The sequence below is a fragment of the Mobula hypostoma genome, chromosome X2 (assembly GCF_963921235.1).
Source record: "Mobula hypostoma chromosome X2, sMobHyp1.1, whole genome shotgun sequence".
Taxonomy (NCBI): domain Eukaryota; kingdom Metazoa; phylum Chordata; class Chondrichthyes; order Myliobatiformes; family Myliobatidae; genus Mobula; species Mobula hypostoma.
Genome location: NC_086129.1, coordinates 7,223,336 through 7,247,413, shown reverse-complemented (window position 1 = coordinate 7,247,413; position 24,078 = coordinate 7,223,336). Strand labels below are relative to the sequence as shown.

The following is a 24,078-nucleotide window of genomic DNA, read 5'->3' as shown; positions in this document are numbered from 1 at the left end:
TTAAAGAGACTGAAACATGGAAAAAAGAGAAAGAAGTATATTTTGGGAGAATTTGAAAAAGATAGCATGCTTAAGCATCAATTCAAAACAGCTGTAGAAGAACACCGCAACGAAAAAGTAACAACACCTATTTGGGACAGATGAACAGTGGCATGTAAAAGTTTGGGCACCCCGGTCAAAATTTCTGTTACTGTGAATAGTTAAGTGAGTAGAAGATGAACTGATCTCCAAAAGTCATAAAGTTAAAGATGAAATATTCTTTTCGACATTTTAAGCAAGATTCGTGCATTATTTTTGTTTTGTACAATTTTAGAGTGGAAAAAATGACAGGAGCACCTTGCTAAAGTTTGGACACTCCAAGAGATTTGAGCTCTCAGATAACTTTTACCAAGGTCTCAGACCTTAATTAGCTTGTTAGGGTTATGGTTTGTTCATAGTCATCGTTAGGAAAGGCCAGGTGATGCAAATTTCAAAGCTTTATAAATACCCTGAGTCCTCAAACCTTGTCCCAGTAATCAGCAGACATATGCTCCTCTAAGCAGCTGCCTAGCATTCTGAAGATTAAAATAAATGTTGCCCACAAAGCAGGAGAAGGCTATAAGAAGATAGCAAAGCGTTTTCGGGTAGCCGTTTCCTCAGTTCGTAATGTAATTAAGAAATGGCAGTTAAAAGGAACAGTGGAGGTCAAGCTGAGGTCTGGAAGACCAAGAAAACTTTCTCAGAGAACTGCTCGTAGTATTGCAAGACCACCACTACACACACTAATCAGAAGCCATGGATGACCGCGGAGGTGCATGCGCTGCTGAGTACCCGTGACTCCGCCTTCAGAGCAGGCGACAAGGCAGCCCAAACAACAGCGAGGGCCAGACTCCCCCTGACCAAGAGAGAGGCAAAGCGTGCACATGTTCAGCGAATCCACAGCCACTTCCAGGACAGTGGCGACACGCGGCGCATGTGGAAGGGCATTCAGGACATCACCAACTACAGGACAACATCACCTGACTGTGCGGGTGATGCCTCCCTCCCAGATACGCTGAACAACTTCCACGCTCATTTTGAGGTGGAAAATGATGTGGCGGCGAGGAAAACCACCCCTCCTCCAAATGTCCAGGTGTTGTGTCTTACCGTGGCCATTGCGAGGAGAACTCTGTGCAGGGTCTGAATGTGAACAAAACAAAAGAGATGGTTGTTGACTTCAGGACGACACGGAACGACCACTCTCTGACAAACATCGACGACTCCTCCGTAGAGATCGTTAAGAGCACCAAATTTCTTGGTGTTCACCCGGTGGAGAATCTCACCTGCTCCCTCAACACCAGCTCCATAGCAAAGAAAGCCCAGCAGCGTCTCTACTTTCTGCGAAGGCTGAGAAAAGTCCATCTCCCACCCCCCATCCTCACCACATTCTACAGAGGTTGTATTGAGAGCATCCTGAGCAGCTGCATCACTGCCTGGTTCAGAAATTGCACCATCTCGGATCGCAAGACCCTGCAGCAGATAGTGAGGTCAGCTGAGAAGATCATCGGGGTCTCTCTTCCCACCATTATACACATTTACACCATACGCTGCATCCGTAAAGCAAACCGCATTACGAAGGACCCCTCACACCCCTCAGACAAAGTCTTCTCCCTCCGGCCATCTGGCAAAAGGCACTGAAGCATTCGGGCTCTCACAACCAGACTATATGTAACAATTTCTTCCTCCAAGCCATCAGACTCGTCAATACCCAGAGTCTAGACTGACACCAGCCTACTGCCCTCTACTGTTCCTACTGTCTTGTTTATTCTTTACTTTATTGTCGCAAAACAATTGATACTAGAGCGTACAATCATCACAGCAATATTTGATTCTGCGCTTCGGCATCCCTGGAGTACAAGTCTATAGTAAATAGTAAACATTTAAATTATAAATCATAAAAAGAAAATAGAGAAGGGAAAGTCAGATAGTGCAAAAAAACCGAGAGGCAGATCCGGATATTTGGAGGGTACGGCCCAGATCCGGGTCAGGATCCGTTCAGCAGTCTTATCACAGTTGGAAAGATGCTGTTCCCAAATCTGGCCATACGACTCTTCAAGCTCCTGAGTCTTCTCCCAGAGGGAAGAGGGACGAAATGTGTGTTGGCTGGGTGGGTTGTGTCCTTGATGATCCTGGCAGCACTGCTCCAACAGCGTGCGGTGTAAAGTGAGTCCAAGGATGGAAGATTCGGTCGTGTGATGTGCTGGGCTGTGTTCACGATCTTCTGCACCTTCTTTCGGTCTTGCACAGGACAACTTCCATATCAGGTTGTGATGCACCCTAGAAGAATGCTTTCTATGGTGCATCTATAAAAATTAGTGAGGATTTTAGGGGACAGGCCAAATTTCTTCAGCTTTCTGAGGAAGTAAAGGCACTGATGGGCCTTCTTGGCAGTGGACTCTGCTTGGTTGGACCAAGTCAGGTTATTTGTGATATTGACCCCGAGGAACTTAAAGCTTTTGACCTGTTCCACTTGCGCACCACCGCTGTAACTGGGGTTGTGCGGTCCACTACTCCTTCTGAAGTCAACAACCAATTCCTTCATCTTGCTGATGTTGAGGGATAGGTTATTGTCTTCGCACCATGCCACCAGGTTCTTAATTTCCTCTCTGTACTCAAACTCATCATTATCCGAGATACGGCCTACAATTGTGGTGTCATCAGCAAACTTATATATTGAGTTTGATGGAAACTTGGCTACACAATCATGGGTGTACAGTGAGTACAGCAGGGGGCTGAGTACACAGCCTTGTGGGGCTCCGGTGCTCAGAGTGATTGTAGAGGAGAGCTTGTCCCGTATTTTTACAGCCTGGGTCCTGTCTGTGAGGAAGTTGAAGATCCAGCTGCAGATCTGAGTGCTAAGGCCCAGGTTCCGCAGCTTAGGAATCAGTTTATTTGAAATGATGGTATTAAAAGCAGAGCGGTAGTCAATGAAAAGGAGCCTTATACATGGGTCTTTATTCTCCAGGTGTTCTAAGGAGGAATGTAGGACCAGAGAGATGGCATCTGCCGTTGACCTGTTGCTCCGGTAGGCGAATTGCAAAGCATCGAGGTTGACTGGTAGGCTGTGGTTGATGTGTGCCATTACCAATCGCTCGAAGCACTTCATAGCAATTGCTGTCAGAGCCACAGGTCGATAGACATTCAGACATGCCACCTTGCTCTTCCTCAGCACCGGGTTTATCATTGCCTTCTTAAAACACGAGGTGTAGTGTTCTCGTGCAGTGTGTTGAAACTCTGACTAAACACCAAGTTAAACCGGAGCCAATGAAGACACAGTTGTAGTAAGGTTAACCATTTACTGTTCACTCTTCCACATTAACATCGTATGGTGAAAACTGTTGATAAAAAAATACAAACATATTCAGCGTCTGTTTCATTCTGGAGACCACCCGCGCTCTCTTCTTTCAGCGAGAGTCTCCAGCCGCCCCGAGTAGGGGGCGAAGCGGGGGTCCCGTCAAACCGCCGCCGGGCCCGAGCCCACCCCGCGTTTGAAATTGAAAAGCCAACACGCACCGCCGCTTTACTTCACAGAAACCGCGTTAATATTTTTACTTCAAATACTTTGTTATGAACTTCCGGCGTTGCTTCTATAATGTTTCTTTGTGGGTGGACACGGACCTCCTCACGCATGGCCCTACCTCCTCACCTCCTCCGAACAGGAAGTTACGCACAAGACGCGGCGAAACCGGAGGTGACGTCGTCACATGCCGCGATATACCGCAGGCAATGAATTTAACTTTGTTAAACTGTAGCATATTTATCAACCTTTAACTTTAACTAGAAAATGGTTGCAAACAAAATCACTTAAAGCGTAGACCCAACAACGTCAAATAAATTCCTTAAGGGCTACAGAAAACCACTATATAAAGATGATGAAATTCATAGGTTAAAGGCATGTGGGTGGATGATAAGCTTATATGGAAGCACCATATCAGTAAAATAATTGATATATATAAAGCATCAATAAATATTCTCATGTGTCTATGTGGGTATTCCGGGGTGCAACAGGATTTTGTTTGGATCATTTCTATTTGTTTAAATCAATCTGTTCTTGATTATGGCTGTGTGGCTGATGGTGCAGATTCATCGTCACTGCAGAATGTTTGGATTTGATACGAGCACAGGTTTTAAGATTGTGTTGTGGTACAGTCAGGTCGTCCCCTGTTTCGGCTTTACTCGTTGAAATGCAACAACTTCCTTTACAATTGCTGAGATTACTGTTGATGTTAACATACTGAATTAACTTGGGGGGTGGGGGCAAAGAAAAGATCTTCCTGTTGAAGTTGTGTTAGAGGACTGTTCGGAACATCACGGGAAGAGTGAATTTAGGTTTAGGTGGCTGGATTCTATTACGCTGGGATGATGGGACTTCTGGATATGCCCCACGGTCACGGTCTCAGAAACACACACTTTTCTGCCTTTGACTAGTTGATTTTAAGTCACACAGTTTAATAAAGTGTAAGGAATCTGTTACATCGGCCAGTCTGTTGGTTCATCAGTATACTTCGTAAAGTCGTTATGATATGTTTTCCGTTGTTGCTGAAAAATCAAAAGATAATTTAACTGGGACGTTGTTGACGTTGTTTTTGCGCCTGAATTACAGTTAACGATAAAAAAAAAACAAAGTACCAACCATTTACCAGTATATACAGTGGAATTTGTGTCCATCACTTTAGTCTTACAGTGGCTGTAAGAAATTTCTCCATGTGAAGCTGTAATTTGCTCAGATTCCCTTTTGAATGTTGATGAGTTTTATAACAGATTATTCTGGCGGTGGGTCAGATCTGCCGACCGTTTGCGGTTGGAAACCCATCAGAATTGTTTGCCATCATCTCAGGCTTCCATAATTTTCCCATGTAAAGTTGTAATTTGTTGAGATTTCTTTTCGGTTTTCATGAGTCTTGAATCAGGTTATTCTAGCAACTGGCCAGATGAACTGTTGGAAACACATCAACCATTGCTTTATATTCAAAGTACTGGTTTCTGTTTTCTTCTTACGGGTCTCTGCACACAGAGGTGTAGAGGGGAATGAGTGGTTGACTGTTTAGTCAGAAAAGCTGTTAGAAGTTCAACTGGGGGTGAAGACCTGCCACCGAGCAAACCAGATGTTGAGGTGTTTTTCGGATTAAAGTGAAAGTTAAAGACCTTCCACTTAGCAAATCAAAAGCCGAGGTGTCTGTCGGGTTAAAGTGAAAGGCTGATGGCGAGACTGGGGGCGGGGGATAATGGGCATAAGGGGAGAGAATCTTACAGAATACATGAAATTGCTGGGTTTATGAGAGAAGGTAAAACAAGAGTGGAAGGAATTATGTTGACACGAATTATAATTGGCCATAATATGCTTAATTACTCCTAGTGTCCTGTTGGAAATCATCATTCTAGACTTTGTAAGTTTTGTCATGAAACAGTTAAAAGCACTATTCCAGGGCGAAGCATATCATGTATAAAGAAATCAAATGCAGACTTCATTGCGATCTTCGGGTGTTGATTTCATTTAAAAGTTCTGTTGTTAAATTATGAGTTTGAATTTATTGTAATTCATGGTATTGCGTTTCATAACGTACGATCTACAGGGCTTCTTGGGGTAATTTAGCTTTCATTGGAAAAAAAAACAGTGAGTGTTTTATTTTCCAATTCTCTACACTACACTGCAGTGCAGCTGGTGGCGGGAACGCGCCTTAAAGTTGCAGTGTCAACCGTCGTTTATCCAAAGACTGCGTTAATTGTTCATGTTAACCGATCGGTCAAGGCGAAGGAGACTGGTGTATTTGACATTGGATTAGTGTAGACTCCAGACGTCTTGTGTGAACGTCGGTCTGTGAGATTGGTGCAGTGGAATGGGAATAGATGGGCATATCCACAGAACAATGGGTATGCCGCATTCCGCATTCCGCATTCCGGAGTAGTACTTTGACCGACATCTGACCGGTCCAATGAGGTACCGAGTCTCCAGGACGGTGTCTTGCCTCTCCGCGCGCCCACACACACACACACACACACACACACACCGACACACACACACACACACACACACACACACACACACACACACACACACACACACACACACACACACACACACACACACACACACACACCGACACACACACACACACACACACACACACACACACACCGACACACACACACACACACACACACACACACACACACACACACACACACACACACACCGACACACACACACACACACACACACACACACACACACACACACACACACACACACACACACACACACACACACACACACACACACACACAGACACATACACACACAGACACACACACACACACACACACACACACACACACACACACACACACACACACCACACACACACACACACACACACACACACACACACACAGCTGCCGGTCGATGGGACAATCCGCCCGGGAATAACACCTGGGTGACCAGACGGTGAACGTGAGGAGGTGAAGGCCGGACTGGAGACACTGCGGCCGTCTCTGGCTTGCGCTCAGGACGCGGCTTTATTAATCAACTGAAGCACCGAGGTGACCGGATATACAACCGCGCTGATCATCTGCTCCCTGAATTTCGACTGAGACACCACGTAAATAAATGTGTTCGTGCAGCAGCTGAAATCCTTCAGTAAAGCCCCGACATAGTAAAAGATCCATTGAGAATCATTGAAATCGAAACCTTTTCCTGAGACCTGATAATATATGACATTTACAACCAGTGTCATCCACAGGAGGATGAAGCTGCCGGAGAGAGTGAAGAGTAAAACCACAGACCTCCTCCTGCTCTCCATCTCCGGGTCACTGCGGTTCTCCCCCTTGCTCTGACCCTTCAGCCCCTTACGGACCCGACTGGCCACTAAAATGTGCCTGACTGTCAGAGCGTTGAGCAGCAGGATCCCAGCGAAATGGAGGAACTCAGTCATATCGACGCAGTCATATCCTGCCCACCCGGGGTCAGTGAAAACAGTGCCCTTAAGATCACAGAACCACAGTACGTTGTCGACTGTCACCGTGGTTTTCCACACGAAGCACCGGGGAATGTTTTTTCAGCGAGAGCAGTACGGCGGTTGTTGTTAAACAGCAGCAGTTTCCCCGGTGCAATAAACGTAAACACGAGCAATTCTGCAGCTGCTGGAAATTCAAGCAACACACATCAAAATTGCTGCTGAACACAGCAGGCCAGGCAGAGACGAAGGGTCTCGGCCCGAAACGTCGACTGTACCTCTTCCTAGAGATGCTGCCTGGTCTGCTGCGTTAACCAGCAACTTTGATGTGTGTTCACAGTGCAATATTTTGTTTTCAGCTTCGGGCAGCAAATGGCGACAAACCGATCAAAGGTGAAAGTGACGGTGAACCAGACAGAACAGTCTGTGGCTGTGAACCTCAGTGAATCGATAACACTGCACACAGGGGTGATGCTCAGAAAACTCCACGGAAAGTAATACACATTGATTAGATACAAAATGACCTGGATGACAACAGTCAGTAGATCGGCCGCTGCTATGGCCACCAGGTAGCGAGTGGTGCAGGTAGAGAGGCCGCACTTTCTCCGGGACAGGATCACAATCGCCACTAAATTCACTGGAGAGAGAGGGACAGAGAGAAAGAGACAGACAGACAGACACTGCCTGAACTACAATGATCGGTGCTGATCCCGATTCCCGTCTCTGAGGGGGCCGGTTTCACTGATTTGACCGTGACTGACCAGGCCTCGGGAAACTCAGCATCTGATGGGGGTGAGAAAGGATACAGAGGGGAGCATCACACAAAATACTGGCGGAACTCAGCAGGTCAGGCAGGTTTGGGCCGAGACCCTTCTGGAGGCTGAAGCAGTGCCCCACAGAGGGAAAGCAGGAGATCTGAGTGACCAGAGACCGGGTCACTCTGCAGCGCAGTTCAATCCGATAACACACGGCAGCTGCTCAGCGGACTCCGGCTCAGGTGATCAGATCCAATTGTTGACCAATAGGCAGTGGGATCCGATTGTGACAGACTTCCCAGGGAGACGTGAAAGACAGGAACAGGGATTCTCTCTGATCGACAACTCAGAAAATGTTAATTTCACAATGTAAACCTCTCCCAGTCACGCCGTCCCGGAAAGCTGCCTGTGCCCTGCACTGGCACAATTCTGGGCAAAGTCCCATTGAAATTTCCCAGTCTCACCTTCCGGGAGAGCTGCCTGCCCCCAGCACTGGGACAAACCTGAGAAAAGTGTCATTAAAGGCAAGAACAGCGTTCCAGTCGATCCCGTGGGTTGGAGAGAGAAAGGATTCGTTCCGCTTGTCAATAAATATGAAAAATCAGAATAATGAATTGACAGGATCGATATTTCTGACGGATATTTTTTAGAGATAGAATGAAGGCATGCGACATCGCACACACAGGGAGAGTCGAGTATAAGTTATTGCTATTTGTGGCCGATATCAATTCATTCGACTTAAATGCAACGTGTCTTAAATCAAATAAGGAAAATATGGAGACCGCTTTACCTATGGATAAACCAGCGCATTTAGACGTCATTTGCTTGCCCACATTAGACACTCTGAGCCTTGTAAAATTTGCAAAATAATGAAAGAAAAGACTGCAGTGAGCAATGTATGAAAGTAACACACCTTCACGAAATAGCACAAAATATCAACCGAGAGAGGGGAAATGCATCGGTATGTTAGTGACAGAAATACGAGTAATTTTTGTTAAACAGTGCAGTTTTATGGAAGAAAATGGTATTGAATGTATCTATCTTTACAGATAGCTTTGTGAAACAGACTCCTTACACTAATCACAGATGACCCCACTACCCCAACATCAGTTTAGACGTGGAGATTACCTCAGAGATACATAACTAATCTAATCGTTTACGACGTTGTTTTTCATCGAGAATGACCAGTATTGTGGCACCAAACCAATCTGACAGCAAAAAGGAGGTGTGACCATTCCCCTTACGAGAAAAGATACAAGGCAGATACATGGATGGGAGGTGTATGGAGGGATATGGTCCGTGTGCAGGTCAGTGGGACTAGGCAGAAAATGGTTCGGCACAGCCAAGAAGGGCCAAAAGGCCTGTTTCTGTGCTGTAGTTTCTATGGTACTATGGTAAAAGATTACTGAATTGAAAAATCTAACTGAAAGCGCTTCCGTAAGTTTAGAATCTTAATGCACTTCGCCTATCGTAACTATTGATAATTATTTGAGAGTGATGGTCCACGTTATAAAAGTATTGAGATTAGGATTATTTTATATGAAACACGCCAATCCTGTGCCATCGAGAAAGAATGGACAACGTTCTCGTTTGAAGGTGTGAGGTAAACAAAATTAAACATAATTGTTATTTTGTGATTCCACCGGGGGGAGCGATTTCAATTTCACGATAATGCAATTAATTTAATTGAAAACAAAACCTGAAGTGTTTGTTCAGTGGACCGTCAGTAATGTGACTAACCACGTGGTATGACTAATTGTCAGAGGGTACTTTCATCTCCTGTATAAGAGCTGGCAAAGCAATCAACAGTAGATGTCGACAGTTGGACTATTTTCAACTGATCACCAGTCGACACAGAAAATGGGATATCCAGCAATTTACCACATCGCGAGTATTTATTATCCTGTACTAGCAGCGATTGGTATCCCTGGTCAGTAACTGGAATTGGCTACAACTGTATGGGTGTGTTTTATAATTGTAGCATTTGTTACAGATGGTGCGTCTTCTGATGAGTGTTTTAGCCTGTTCAGGTTTAAGTGTATATTTTATTTTATGCTTTCATTTTTCTGGTTTTTATTACTCGTTTCTTATGTCCGGTCATTTTGTCAATATTAAAAATTGATTGAGTGTTAAAATTGATACTGTTCTCGCCCTTTACCTTATTCGAGCTTTCAGCTTCACCAGCGCGTATCGTTCTAAATCTGATTCTGCGTCAATATAGAAACTCAAACGTTTACTAAAATAGAAACAAAATCTTTAGCATCGTTGCAGCTCTCTCTGGGAGCTGCACGGTTTTTCGACGACACAGTTTTTTTTATTAATCTTCGTCTTAATACAACAAAATAATTTTTTTCCTGTTTATTTGTCTGAAATTTGCCCGAATAACGTGCAAAACTTTTCCCGTTTACTGTGTTCTGCTTCCTTAGGTGGGTTTTAATTTAGAATAAAATATGATTTATTTTATTTCTTACATCCAACTCACAACGTGGGGATGACGAGACTTTATATTCAACATTATTAGCCAACTGTACATCAAAGCATAAATTTAGCTCTGCCGTTACTCCACTCCAGAATGTTATCCCCGAAGGGACAGTCCTCCTATGTCCAATTTACGGCCACAATATATAAAATCTCCAACATTCTCAGCCACAATGATGGGTCTGTCTGGATGAGTGGGTCGATAAGGCGGCCACTGGAACAGCTGCTGTCGACTGGAAATCCGCGGTTCAGCTGTTACTCGGGTGCGGCGTGGTCATCCAATCGAAGGACTGTGTCGGAGTCTGTACGAACAGCATTAGACCCGGCACAGGATCAGATACCTGAGGTTCACTCCGTCCGATTCAATACATTTCAATGCATGCATACCAAGTAAAAATGATCAGGGATTGTGCGAATGAACCTAAAGCTTCTTTGCTTTCTTGCAGTTAACTTCGTGGCGATTGTGATCTTGTCTCTGGGAAACTGCGGACTCTCTAAATGCATCTCTCGCTACCTGGTGGGAATGGCCGTAGCTGATTTACTAGGTGTTATTATTGCTGTTGTACTCTGCGAGATCAATAACATTTATGTTTATGCCCCTCCTTTGCACATTACTCCGATTTGCGCCGTGACGCTTGTCCTGAGGGTCGCAACCATGGACTGTTCTGTTTGGCTCACGGTGGCTTTCACGTTCGATCGCTGTATTGCAATCTGCAGTCAAAAGCTGCGGGAGCGATACTGCACCGAGAGGACAGCGACTGCTGTGATAGCGATTGTGGGTTTAGGAAGTTTTGAGAAGTGTGTTCCGCTATACTTTGCGATAGGACCTTACTTTACCATTGATAACGTCCCCTGGCGATGCATTTTGAAAACGGAATACCTTAGTTTACCAATGTGGAAAGCATACCAGTTGTTTAACCCTATAACTACGCCTTTATTGCCGATCTGTTTGATTCTGCTTTTTAATGCTTTAACAGTCAGACATATTATCGCGGCAAACAGAGTTCGCCGGGGGCTCAGGAACAGCAGCGAGAAAAAGAATGACCCAGAGATGGAGAACCGGAGAAAATCAATAATGTTGTTGTTCGCTCTGTCGGCCAATTTCATATTGTTGTGGATCCCCATAGTTGTATATTCTATGAACTGGCAATTTCAGAATTACTCTTACACGAATAAGTATTTGAATACCCGGACGTATGTCCTGCAACAGTTTGGGAACATGTTGCAGTATCTCTGTACCTGCACCAACACGTGTATCTACACTCTGTCACAGAGAAAATTCAGGGAGGAGCTGAAGGGTGGAGTCAAACATCTGGTTACATTAAATGTTCGAATCTGTAGCTAAAACACAAATCTAATTGCAAGGAGTTTAAATGCATTTCTATGTGATGTGTATGTCTGCTAAATGTGCCTATATTCTTGCAGCCAGGCTAGCGAATGTTTGTCGTTTTCTTGATCCAGTAAAGTCAGCAAATTAATTCAATTTAACAAATAACAAAAGGCGCTGATGTGATCGCTATATTAGCAGAAATTGTTTCAGAAATATTGGATTACTTCCAGAATCTGGGCCAACGAACCACGTGAAGCCAGTATTATTTTTCTTACATTGATATTATTCTATTGTAATTCACCGGACTATGGACCATTCCAGGGATTTCTGTGACAACTGGAGAAATGTGGCTGAAACATGAAAAACTGGTTTCAGTTAAAGTGAGCTCGGTTACCTGCAATTGCCATTGTTCCGGATCAAAATATGTGACTGCTGCTTTATTTTTAAATTCAGAATCGCAAGGTCCCTTCCAAGGCGAAAGTTCATAACTACGACGCCCAGTCTGACCCATAAATGATCATGTGTAGCAGACTTACGTGAGCGTATGGTATGGGAACTGCAGCTGTGGCGTGAAAAACAATGCTTCTCACCCTCTCTCGAGTAAGGTTGTCAAAGGTTACAGGGAGAATGCGGGGATTGGGGCTCAGAGGGAAAATAAAACAAACATGATGGAATTATGTACGGATGTATTTCCCAAACGTTATAAAACACTGCTGTAGCTTCAGTTGGAGAATTGTGAGCAGGTTTTGCCCCCTTATGTTAGATGCGTTGCGTCTGCTGAAACTGGAGAGGTTCCAAAGGAGGTACACGTAAATGATTCCAGGACTGAGCGGCTTGTCAGATAAAGAGGTTGATCGCTCTGTCCTCTATTCACCAGAATTCAGAAGAATGTGGGGTGACCTTTTTGAAACCCGTCGAATGGTGGAAAGCCTTGATAGTAGAAGTGGAAGGGTGTGTTCTATGGTGAAATAGTTTAAGGCCAGAGCAGACAGCCAAAGCAGGAAGGGCATCCTGTAAGAACGGGGATCAGGAGGAATTTGTTTTGCAAGATAATGGTGAATCCATGGAAATCTTTCCCTCAGAAAGCTGTGGAGGCCAAGTCTTTATCTGCAATATATTGAAGGCAGAGCTGGACAGTTTCTTCATTGGCCAGGGCATGAAGGGATACGGAGAGAGGCCAGTAGATTGGGACTGTGAGGAAAAAATCAGGTGAGAAGTAAATCCAGGTGGTGAAGAGAGGATGACTGAAATACTGAATGAAAAGGGGGCTGAGGCTTGTGCAGAGGAAGAGGACCGAGTACGTATCAGAATGGAGGAGCAGTGGGGATAGATTTCACAGGAAAGGGGGTTTGTGTAGGCTGATGTCACTCGCATTTGGACGTGTTTCCATTTGCCTATGCGTAGATGAAATAGCGTTAGAGAGGGAAACTATAGTTATCCATTCATCCAGTAAAATGATCAGCATGGAACTTCATCTCATATCCAGTTTTGGAAAATAACTATACTTTTACTTGTAATTTCAACACCAACCTGCATTTTCTGTTTCAGTTAATTGTCCTTGTAATTAAAATGCTCACTCTGTAGAAACATTGAATCTAAAGTCTTGTGTGCGGTAATGTTATGAATTTAAAATTTCGCAAATTGCGATGTTCTCGGAACAGAACCCGAACTGTACTGCACACGGCATACGTGTTGAAGTCTGTAACGGTAAACAAAAGAGATAAAATAAAATCGGCGTCAAGAAGTCCCCGTCCTTTTCCCACCGTGAAATCTCCACGGAGGCACAGCGGAACTTCAGGGGGAGCTGTGGAACGGGGTCGACCATCTGCTGAGATTATATGGTCGGCTCAGTGGATAAAACACAAAACCCAATTGCAAGTTTTATTGTTAGTTTAAATAATTTCTGTGTCATTCGTATGTCTGCTAAATATGCAAAATATTCAAGTCACCTGCTGGCGTATTTACAAAATTAATTACTATAAGAATTAAATATAAAACAGCAAACTATTTTGAAGAAGCAGTGTGAAAAGAGAAGGGAAATACGGGGTACAGTTCGTGCGTTCACTGTCCATTTAGAAATCTGATAGCATCGCCAATTAACATTTATTTATGGAGCGGCAGAAACGGTGTTCTCTCACAGAGTTTGCACGTTTCAAATGAAACCATTCTATGTCTCAGTATTCTCTTCACAAGAAGCTGAATCAACCTTTTCTATTTAAAAGCAGGCGCAGTATAACAAGATGTTCAAGTTACAGAAAAGCATTTGGTTTGGCTGTTAAAATCGATTTTGTTTTCTCTGAAACGGAAATATTTTGTTTCTTTGCTTTTTGGTTGGTTGGATGTCACAATAGCGGTCAACCTGGATGTGAAACAACAGAGTAAACGATGAGAATAGTTTTTTTTTCTCACTGGACATTACCGCATCCACAGTGACAGGGTCATCAGCGATCATTGTACGGAGTCACTTTCACGCCAACTACTGAAACAAATGGACTGATTAAATACCGGGTTTCCCAGCATTACATTTCACTCCGATTATACCCGCCGACATACCTTGTCTCCCTCGTCACCACTGACATTTTATGTCATTCTTTGCAGCTGTATTATTTTAATTCATAGTTTACTGTATATTTTCTTTTTGTTGTTTTTGCAAATTTTTCAAGACTCATAAACTAATAATATTTTTGTTAAGTCCGAAGGCAAGTAACGGGTAAAAGCGGATGCTGTCCATAGGTGATGCCGGATGTTATATTGTCCTTACTGATTTAAGACACTTTGTATTTAAGGCAACGGCATGATCATCGTCAAAACAAAGCGGGATGAAATGACAAAAATTTCACTCACGCGTGCATGTGTGTGTGTGTGTGTGTGTGTGAGAGAGAGAGAGAGAGAGAGAGAGAGAGAGAGAGAGAGAGAGAGAGACAGACAGACAGACAGATTAGAAATACGCCGTGCGTATATCCGAATAAGTCATGTTGGATTATTCCACAATCTGTTCCTGATATATATTTTGTTTCGGAAGACCCACGCCTCCATACCGTTTATGAAACATTGCACTGTCAGTCCTTGATGTCTAATGAAAGAATGATAACCGGGATATAGTGTTCTATGTCAGAGTATGAATATTGACAAAAAACTTGAGACTTTACAAAAACAATATGACAGTTGTTTGCTGAACTTTTTAGTTGCGATTAGACAACAATATCTTTCGATCGCATATCAGCAGATGAGAACTGGTGTTTTATGTATGCCCACATGATTCTGGCCTCTCTAATTCTTACATTTGCATTTGCCTACATTTCCACAGACTCACCTTTGAAAGTAAAATTTTGGAAATCTTGCACGAGGAGTCCTACGTCTCTCTGCAGCTCTCTCTATTGAGATAATATTCCACACTGCTGTTCCTTTCAGCAAAAATGGATCATTATGCATTTCCAAACACTATATTCCATCTACCAGTTGTTTGCCCATTCCTCCAATCTGGCTAAGTCCTGCTGCTATCGCATCGCTTCCTCACGACTACCGACCCCTCCAACTATTTTCGTATCATCCGCAAAGTTTGCGTACCTTCATCATTGACAAACAATGTGACATGCAGCGGTCTCAATACCAACACCTAAGGAACACAACTAATCACCGGAAGCCAATCATAAAAAAGCCCATTTTATTCCCACCCTTTGCATCCTGCCTGTCAGCCATCCTGCTAACCATTACAGTATGCTTCCTGTAATGCCATATAACTTTATCTTGTTAACCAGTCTCATGTGCAGCGTCTTATAACACGCCTTCTGAAAATCCAAGCAAATGACATCCAGATCCTCAAAGAACTCTAAGAGATTTGTCGGGCAAGATTTCCCTTTTCAGAAACCATCCTGACTTTGATATATCTTATCATTTGTCTCCAAGTACTTCGAAATCTCGTCCTTAACAGCAGACTCCAACACTTTCCCAACCACTGCGGTTAGGATAACTGGCCTTTAGAGAAACATAGAAAAACCTACAGCACAATAAAGGCCCTTCGGTTCACAAAGCTGTGCCGAACATGACCTTCCCTTAGATATTACCCACGGTCACACATAGCCCTCTATTTTTCTAAGCTCCATGTACCTGTCCAGGAGTCTCTTAAGAGAGTCTGTTGTATCCGCATCTACCACCGTCCCCAGCAGCCCATTCTACTCACTCACCACTCTCTGCATAAAAAAAAACTTACCCTGATATCTCCTCTGTACCTACTCCCCAGCACCTTAAAACTGTGCCCTCACGTGCTGACCATTTCGGTCCTGGGAAAAAAAGCCCTTGACTGTCCACACGATCAATGCCTCTCATCATCTTATACACCTCTGTCAGGTCACCTCTCATCCTCCATCGCTCCAAGGACAAAAGGCCGAATTCATTCAAACCATTCTCATAAGGCATGCCCCCAACCCAGGCAACACCCTTGTAAAACTCCTCTGCACACTTTCTATGGTTTCCAGATCCTTCCTGTAGTGAGGCAATCAGAACTGAGTACAGTACTCCAAGCTGAGCCTACCCAGGGTCCTATACAGCTGTACCTTAAAGGCATTCGTTAGCCTTGAGAGACCATGTATCTGTGCCAGGGCGTAGGCCTGGGCAAGGATGCATGGAAAACCAGCAGCTGCCCAGGCTGCAGATCTCCCCTCTCCACGACACCGAAGTTGTCCAAGGGAAGGGCATTAGGACCCATGCATTTGGCACCGGTGTCATCGCAGAGCACTGTGTGATTAAGTGTCTTGCTCAAGTGCACAACACGCTGCCTCGGCTGGGGCTCGTACTCACGACCTTCAGATCCCTAGTCGAATGCCTTAACCACTTGGCCACGTGCCCACACACAGATGTACCATTTATTTCTATTCTGGAACTCAATCCCACGGTTGATGAAGGCCAATGCACCGTATGCCAACATCGTATTCCATCTGCCGCTTTTTTGCCCATTCTTCCAATCGCTGCAATGGCATTGATTGCTCACCACTACAGATTCCTTTCCTTATTTTCGTATCATCCGCAAAGTCTGCCACATCTAAATCATTGACAAACAATGTGAAATGCAGCGGAATGTGATAGGTCAGGTGACGGAGATTTGTGTTGAGGAGTACTTCGGGTCCAGTGATCACAATACCGTTAGTTTCAATATAATTATGTAGAAGGATAGGACTGTACCCAGGGATGAGATTTTTGATTGGAGAAAGGCTAAGTTTGAGGAGATGCGAAAGGACTTGGAAGGAGTGGATCGGGACAATTAGTTTTATGGGAAGGATGTAATAGAGAAATGAAGGCCATTTAAAGGTGAAATTTTGAGGGTACAGAATCTGTATGTTCCTGTTAGGTTGAAAGGAAAGGTTAACCGTTTGAGAGAGCCATTGTTTTTAAGGGATATTGGAAACTTGGTTCGGAAAAAGAGAGATATCTACAATAAATATATGCAGCTTGGGGTAAACGAGGTGCTCGAGGAATATAAACAATATAAAAAGATTCTTAAAAAAGAAATTAGAAAAGCGAAAAGAAGATACGAGGTTGCTTTGGCAAGTAAGGTGAAAATAAATCCAAACGGTTTCTACAGTTATATGAATAACAAAAGGGTAGTGAGGGATAAAATCGGTCCGTTAGAGAATCAGAGTGGACAGCTATGTGTGGAGCCAAAAGAGAAGGGAGAGATTTTGAACGATTTCTTTTCTTCGGTATTCACTAAGGAGAAGGATATCAAATTGCGTAAGGTAAGGGAAACAAGTAGGGAAGTTATGGAAACTATGATGACTAAAGAAGAGGAAGTACTGGCGCTTTTAAGGAAAATAGAAGTGGATATGTCTGCGGGTCCTGACGGGACATTCCCTTGGAACTTGAATGAAGTTAGTGTAGAAATAGAAGGGGCTCTGACAGAAATATTTCAAATGTCATTCCAAACGTGGACCGTGCTGGACGATTGGCATATTGCTCATGTTGTTTCATTGTTTAAAAAGGGTTCTAAGAGTAAGCCTAGCAATTATAGGCCCGTGAGTTTGACGTCAGTGGTGGATAATTACTGGAAAGTGTCATGGTTCCGTTTGGCTGTTCCCCTACACGCTCCTTTCTCCCTGATTGTAAGACAAAGGAGCCTCCACTGCCACCCGTGGCAACAAATTCCATAGATTCACCACACTCTGGCTAAAAAGAAATCCTCGCATCTCTGTTCTGAATGGGCGCCCATCAATCCTTAAGTCATGTCCTCTCGTACTGGACTCCCCATCGTGGGAAAAAAAAACTTTGCCACATCCGCCTGTCCATGCCTTTCAACATTCGAAATGTTTCTCTGACGTCCCCCGTCATTCCTCTAAACTCCAAGGAATGCAGTCCAAGAGCGGACAAACGTTCCTCATATGTTAACCCTCTCATTCCCAGAATCATTCTAGTGATTCTTCCCTGTACCCTTTCCAACGTCAGCACATCCTTTCCTCCAAGTACCCCAACATCACACTCCTGCTTCTATACTCTACTCCTCTAGAAATGAGGCATTCGCCTTCTTCACCACCGACTCAACCTGGAGCTTAACCTTAAGGGTATCCTGCACTAGGACTACCAAGTCCCGTTGCATCTCAGAACTTTAAATTCTCTCCCCAGTTAAATAATAGTCCTCCCGTTTATTTCTCCTGCCAAAGTGCAAAACCATACACTTTCCAACATTGTATTTCATTTGTCACTTCTTTGCTCGTTCTTCCAATCTATCCAAGACTCTCTGCAGACTCTCCGTTTCCTCAGCACTACCGGCCCCTCCACCTATCTTCGTATCGTCAGCAAACTTAGCCACAAATCCATCTATTCCATAATCCAAATCGTTGATGTACAATGGAAAAAGAAGCGGCCCCAACACGGACCCCTGTGGAACACCACTGGTAACCGGCAGCCAACCAGAATAGGATCCCTTTATTCCCACTCTCTGTTTCCTGCCAATCAGCCAACACTCTATCCACGTATGTAACTTTCCTGTAATTCCATGGGCTCTTATCTTGTTAAGCAGCCTGATGTGCGGCACCTTGTCAAAGGCCTTCTAAAAATCCAAATATACCGCATCCACTGCATCTCCCTTGTCTACCCTACTTGCAATTTCCTCAAGAAATTGTATTGGGTTTGTCAGGCAGGATTTTCCTTTAAGGAAACCATGCTGAGTTCTGCCTATCTTGTCATATGCCTCCAGGTACTCCGTAACCTCATCCTTGACAATTGACTCCAACAACTTCCCAACCACCGATGTCAAGCTAACAGGTCTATAATTTCCTTTTTGCTTCCTTGCCCCTTTCTTAATTAGCGGAGTGATATTTGCAATCTTCCAGTCCTCCGGAACCATGCCAGAATCTATCGACTTTTGAAAGATCACTGCTAATGCCTCCGCAATCTCTACAGCTACTTCCTTCAGAACACGTGGTGCATTCCATCTGGTCCGAGAGATTTATCTGCCTTTAGACTATTCAGCTTCCTGAGTACTTTCTCTGTCGTAATTGTGACTGTGCACACTTCTCTTCCCTGCCACCCTTGAGTGTCCAGTATACTGTTGATGTCTTCCTCAGTGAAGACTGATGCAAAATACTCGTTCAGTTTCTCCACCATCTCCTTATTTCCTATTACAATATCTCCAGCATCATATCCTGCCAGTCCTATATCTATTCTCACCTTTCTTTTACTCTTTATATTCTTGAAAAAGCTTTCAGTATCCCCTTTGATATTACTTGCTAGCTTCCTTTCATAGTTCATCTTTTCCCTCTTAATGACCTTCTTAGTTTCCTTTTGTAAGCTTTTAAAATCTTCCCAATCCTTTGCCTTCCCACTAATTTTTGCTTCCTTGTATGCCCTCTCCTTTGCTTTAACTTTCGCTTTGACTTCTCTTCTCAACCACAGTTGCATCCTTTCTCCGTTCGAAAATTTCTTCGTTTTTGGAATATACCTGTCTTGCACCTTCCTCACTTCTCGCATAAACTCCAGCTACTGCTGCTCTGCCGTCTTTCCCGCCAGTGTCCCTTTCCAGTCAACTTTGGCCAGTTCCTCTCTCATGCCACTGTAATTTCCTTTACTCCACTGAAATACCGACACATCGGATTTCGGCTTTTCTTTTTCAAATTTCACAGTGAACTCAGTCATGTTATGATCACTGCCTCCAAAGGGTTCCTTCACCTCAATCTCTCTAATCACCTCCGGTTCATTACACAATACCCAATCCAGTACAGCCGATCCCCTAGTGGGCTCAACAACAAGCTGTCCTAAAAAGCTATCTCGCAGAACTTCTACAAATTCTCTCTCTTGAGATCCAGTGTCGACCTGATTTTCCCAATCCACTCGCATGTTAAAATCCCTCACAATGATCATAATTGCCGTTCTGACAAGCCTTTTCTATTTCCTGTTATAATTTGTTGTTCACATCACTGCAGCTGTTTGGAAGCCTGTATATAACTGCCATCAGGGTCATTTTACCACTGCGATTTCTTAGCTCAGCCCATTAGGATTTTGCACCTGCCGATCCTATATCACCTCTTTCTAATGTTTTCATATCATCTCTTACCAATAAAGCCACGCCACCCCCTCTGCCTACCTGCCTATCCTTCTGATACACCGTGTATCCTTGGACGTTCAGGTCCCAGAGACATGCATCCTTTAGCCACGTCTCAGTGATGGCCACAATATCATACCTGCCAATCTGTAGCTGTACGACAAGATCATCCACCTTGTTCCTTATGCTGCGTGCATTTAAGTATAACACCTTAAGACCAGTATTTGGTACTTTTCGCTTTGATTGCACTGCACTCATCCCAATGGCTGCAAATTCTTTCCCGACATCTTTACTGCTTACTATCCTAGATTTATTTCTGTTTTTCCCTTCCTCCGCTCTGTCATTCCGGTTCCCACCCCCCTGCCAAATTAGTTTAACTGAAATTTTACCCTAATTTCAGTCATTAGATTTCCAATTGCTTCTAGTTTACCTAATTACAGTACACCCGGTTTTCAACAGAGACTGGGAAATAAATACGATGGCTTCCCTTTCTCAGGTTGCAAGTTTGTTGGTTTAGTCTTGTGTGATACCTCGTTCTCTTGTCCGCTTAGAACCGTTAGTTCTAGGTTAAGTTCCAGGTTCTGCTCTAGTTTCAAGATAGTCCCTGTAGATCACGTCTCCTTGTCAAGATTCCTCCGGTTTGCTGTTCTACGTTCACGTCTCCGCCAGCATCCCCAACTCAGTCGACGTGCCGGTGTCCTGCACTTGGGTTCTCCTCAGTCGCCCCGTGCAACAGAACAAACTGGCCAACATGAACCCAGCGGACACGAATCCTCTGCAACAAGCACTCGCCAGCCAGGGCTCCCTACTGGGCTTGCACAATCGGCTACTCCAGGAAGTCATGGAAAACCTCCGTTCCCTGTCAGTAGACGTAAGAAAGGTCAGTGAACAGGTCGACCGAGTATCCACCTGTCTTACCTCCATCAAAGCTCACGTAGTGTTGTCGAATACTCCGTGGAGATCCGGATGCTAGCGACCGACTTGGGCTGGAATGATGAGGCACTCCAGGAGGTATTCCGGCAAGGCCTCTGTGACAAGGTAAAGGACGAGTTGGCGGCTGGGGATGACACTAACAGCCTGGATTCAGTGATCTCCTTAGGCACTAGGTTGGACAACCGACTCCGAGAACGACAGAGGGAGAAAATCGCCGTCCTTCTCCTTTGGCCACCCCACGGCACACGTTACCATCTACTCCCAGCCCTCACCTCTCTCCTCCTCCGGATCCTAGAAAAGCATCCGGCTCGGCCGTTTCCACCACCACGGGAGAGGAGCCAATGCAGCTGGGACGGAGCCGTCTTTCTTCCTCAGAGCGACTCCGGAGAATAGGAGTAGAGGATCGTTTCTGTTGCGGTAGGTCTGGCCATTTTCGTGCTACCTGTTCTCTTCGGCCAAAAGGAAAGGCTCACCAGTAGAAACGGGGACCCTGGTGAGTCAGACCACCTTCCCTTCTGTTCCCCAATCCCGGATGCAAGTCCCGGACCGACAGTCCCTGTCTTGTCTGCCTTGATAGACTCCGGTGCTGAGGGGAATCTGTTGGATGAAAACATAGCTTCCCAGCTCGGAATTCCTCCCGAGCCGTTGAGTACCCCTCTGGAAGCCCGTGCACTGGACGGCAGACTTCTGGCCTGAGTCACTCACTGTACCCCACCATTGTCTTTGATTTTTTCTGGGAACCATCGGGAGCAGGTACAATTTAACTTAATCTCCTCTCCTCAAGCTCCAATAGTCCTTGGTTACCACTGGTGAGGCCGCCATAACCCTTACATTGATTGGTCCACCAGGAAGATATCCAGCTGGAGTCCGTTTTGTCACGTTACTTGTCTAGAGTCTGCCCTTTCCCCTGTAAAAACCACCACAACCTCATCTGCCGTTGAACCCCCTGACTTGTCCAGGGTTCCAGCGGAGTACCACAACCTGGAACACGTGTTTAGTAAACAACGCGACCTTTCCCTGCCTCCGCACCGACCATACGATTGTGCTATTGACCTTCTCCCAGGAGCTCCTCTGCCCACCAGTCGCCTGTATAACTTGTCCCGGCCAGAGAGGGAAGCAATGGAGGGTTACATCAGTGAATCTGTCGCGGCGGGCATCATCCGACCCTCATCCTCCCCAGTGGGCGCAGGGTTCTTCTTGGTGGGGAAGAAGGATGGTTCCCTGCGTCCCTGCATCGACTACCGAGGCCTAAATCATATAACCATAAAGAACAAGTACCCACTGCCTCTGATAAGTTCTGCGTTCGAACCACTTCACGGAGCCACCATCTTCTCGAAGTTAGACCTACGAAGCGCCTGCCATCTGGTCCGAATAAGGGAGGGGGACGAGTGGAAGACGGCATTCAATACCCCTTTAGGCCACTTCGAGGACTTGGTCATGCCTTTTGGCCTCACCAATGCCCCCGCAGTCTTCCAAGCCTTGATTAACGATGTACTAAGAGACTTTATTAACCGCTTCGTGTTTGTCTATCTGGATGACATCCTAATCTTTTCCACCAGTCCCCAGTAACACGTTTTTCATGTCAGTCAAGTCCTGCAGAGACTGGGGGAGAATAAGTTATTCGTAAAGGCGGAGAAGTGCGAATTTCACGTCCCCTCGGTCAGTTTCCTAGGTTATCATCATCGAGAGTGGACAGGTGAGAGCTGATCCCGAGAACATCCGGGCTGTGACGGAGTGGCCCAAACCCACGGACCGCAAGCAACTCCAACGGTTCCTGGGGTTTTCGAACTTCTATCGCCGGTTCATCAGAAACTACAGTCAGGTGGCGGCTCCCCTGATCCGACTTACCTCACCTCCCCACACCTTTCCTTTGGAACTCCGAGGTGGACTCAGCATTCGCGGAACTAAAGAGGCGTTTCACGTCTGCTCCCGTTCTGATTCAACCGGACCCCTCCTGTCAATTCATTGTGGAGGTTGACGCCTCCGACTCCGGGGTGGGAGCGGTACTGTCCCAATGTTCGGGCCCGGATCAGAAACCACATCCCTGTGCCTTCTTCTCTCGCCGACTGACTCCCGCTGAACGAAATTACGACGTGGGGAACCGGGAGCTGCTGGCGGTCAAGCTGGCGTTGGAAGAATAGAGACACTGGTTGGAGGGGGCGGAACACCCGTTCATCTTCTGGACAGACCGTAAGGACCTTGAATATATGCAGACTGCCAAACGCCTGAATTCTCACCTGGCCCGCTGGGCATTATTCTTTGGCCGGTTCAGGTTTACCCTCACCTATCGTCCGGGGTCCAAGAACGGGAAGCCCGATGCTCTCTCCCGTCAATACATTTCCGAGGAGGACCTTCCCATCCCCGAGACCATCCTTCCATCAACCTGTGTAGTGGCTGCCCTCACCTGGGAGATCGAGTCCAGAGTCAGAGGCCCAATGGACGCAACCGGACCCAGGCATTGGACCTCCCAATCGCCTCTTCGTGCCTGATTCTGTCCGATTGCCGATTCTCCAGTGGAGGCACACTTCTCGTTTCGCCTGCCACCCCGGAATCGATCGAACTCTGACTGTTCTGAAGAGATATTTCTGGTGGCCCTCCATGGACGCTGACACCCGTTCCTATGTCTCTGCATGTTCCGTCTGCGCCCGTGGAATCCCATCGGCTACCTGCGGGATTGCTTCGTCCCCTGCCTGTCCCTCGTCGTCCCTGGTCACACATCGCTCTGGATTACCCGGGCTACCGCCTTCACGTGGAAACACTGCCGTAGTAACTGTGTTGGGCCGTTTCTCCAACTCGGTGCATTTTGTAGCCCTCCCTAAACTCCCTCCCGCGCAGGAGACCGCAGACCTTCTCGTCACCCACGTTTTCCGACTTCACGGAATCCCTTCGGATATTGTCTCCGACCGGGGACCTCAATTCATTTCACAAGTTTGGAGATCTTTTTATTGAGGCCTTGGCGCCTCAGTTAGCCTATCGTCTGGGTTTCACTTACAGACCAACGGGCAAACGGAGCGGGTCAACCAGGAGTTGGAGGCGGCGGTACGTCGTATAACAGCCAACAACCCGTCTACCTGGAGCAAC

The 24,078-nt window shown here is 45.5% G+C and overlaps 1 protein-coding gene across 1 annotated transcript; it reads left to right on the top strand.

Moving 5' to 3' along the window:
• Positions 1 to 7,343: 7,343 nt before the first annotated feature.
• Positions 7,344 to 11,549, top strand: LOC134340858 (probable G-protein coupled receptor 139). Its single transcript, XM_063038431.1, has 2 exons — positions 7,344 to 7,413; positions 10,651 to 11,549. Exons 1-2 carry the CDS (start codon positions 7,344 to 7,346, stop codon positions 11,547 to 11,549), a joined length of 969 nt encoding a protein of 322 aa, XP_062894501.1.
• Positions 11,550 to 24,078: the final 12,529 nt, after the last annotated feature.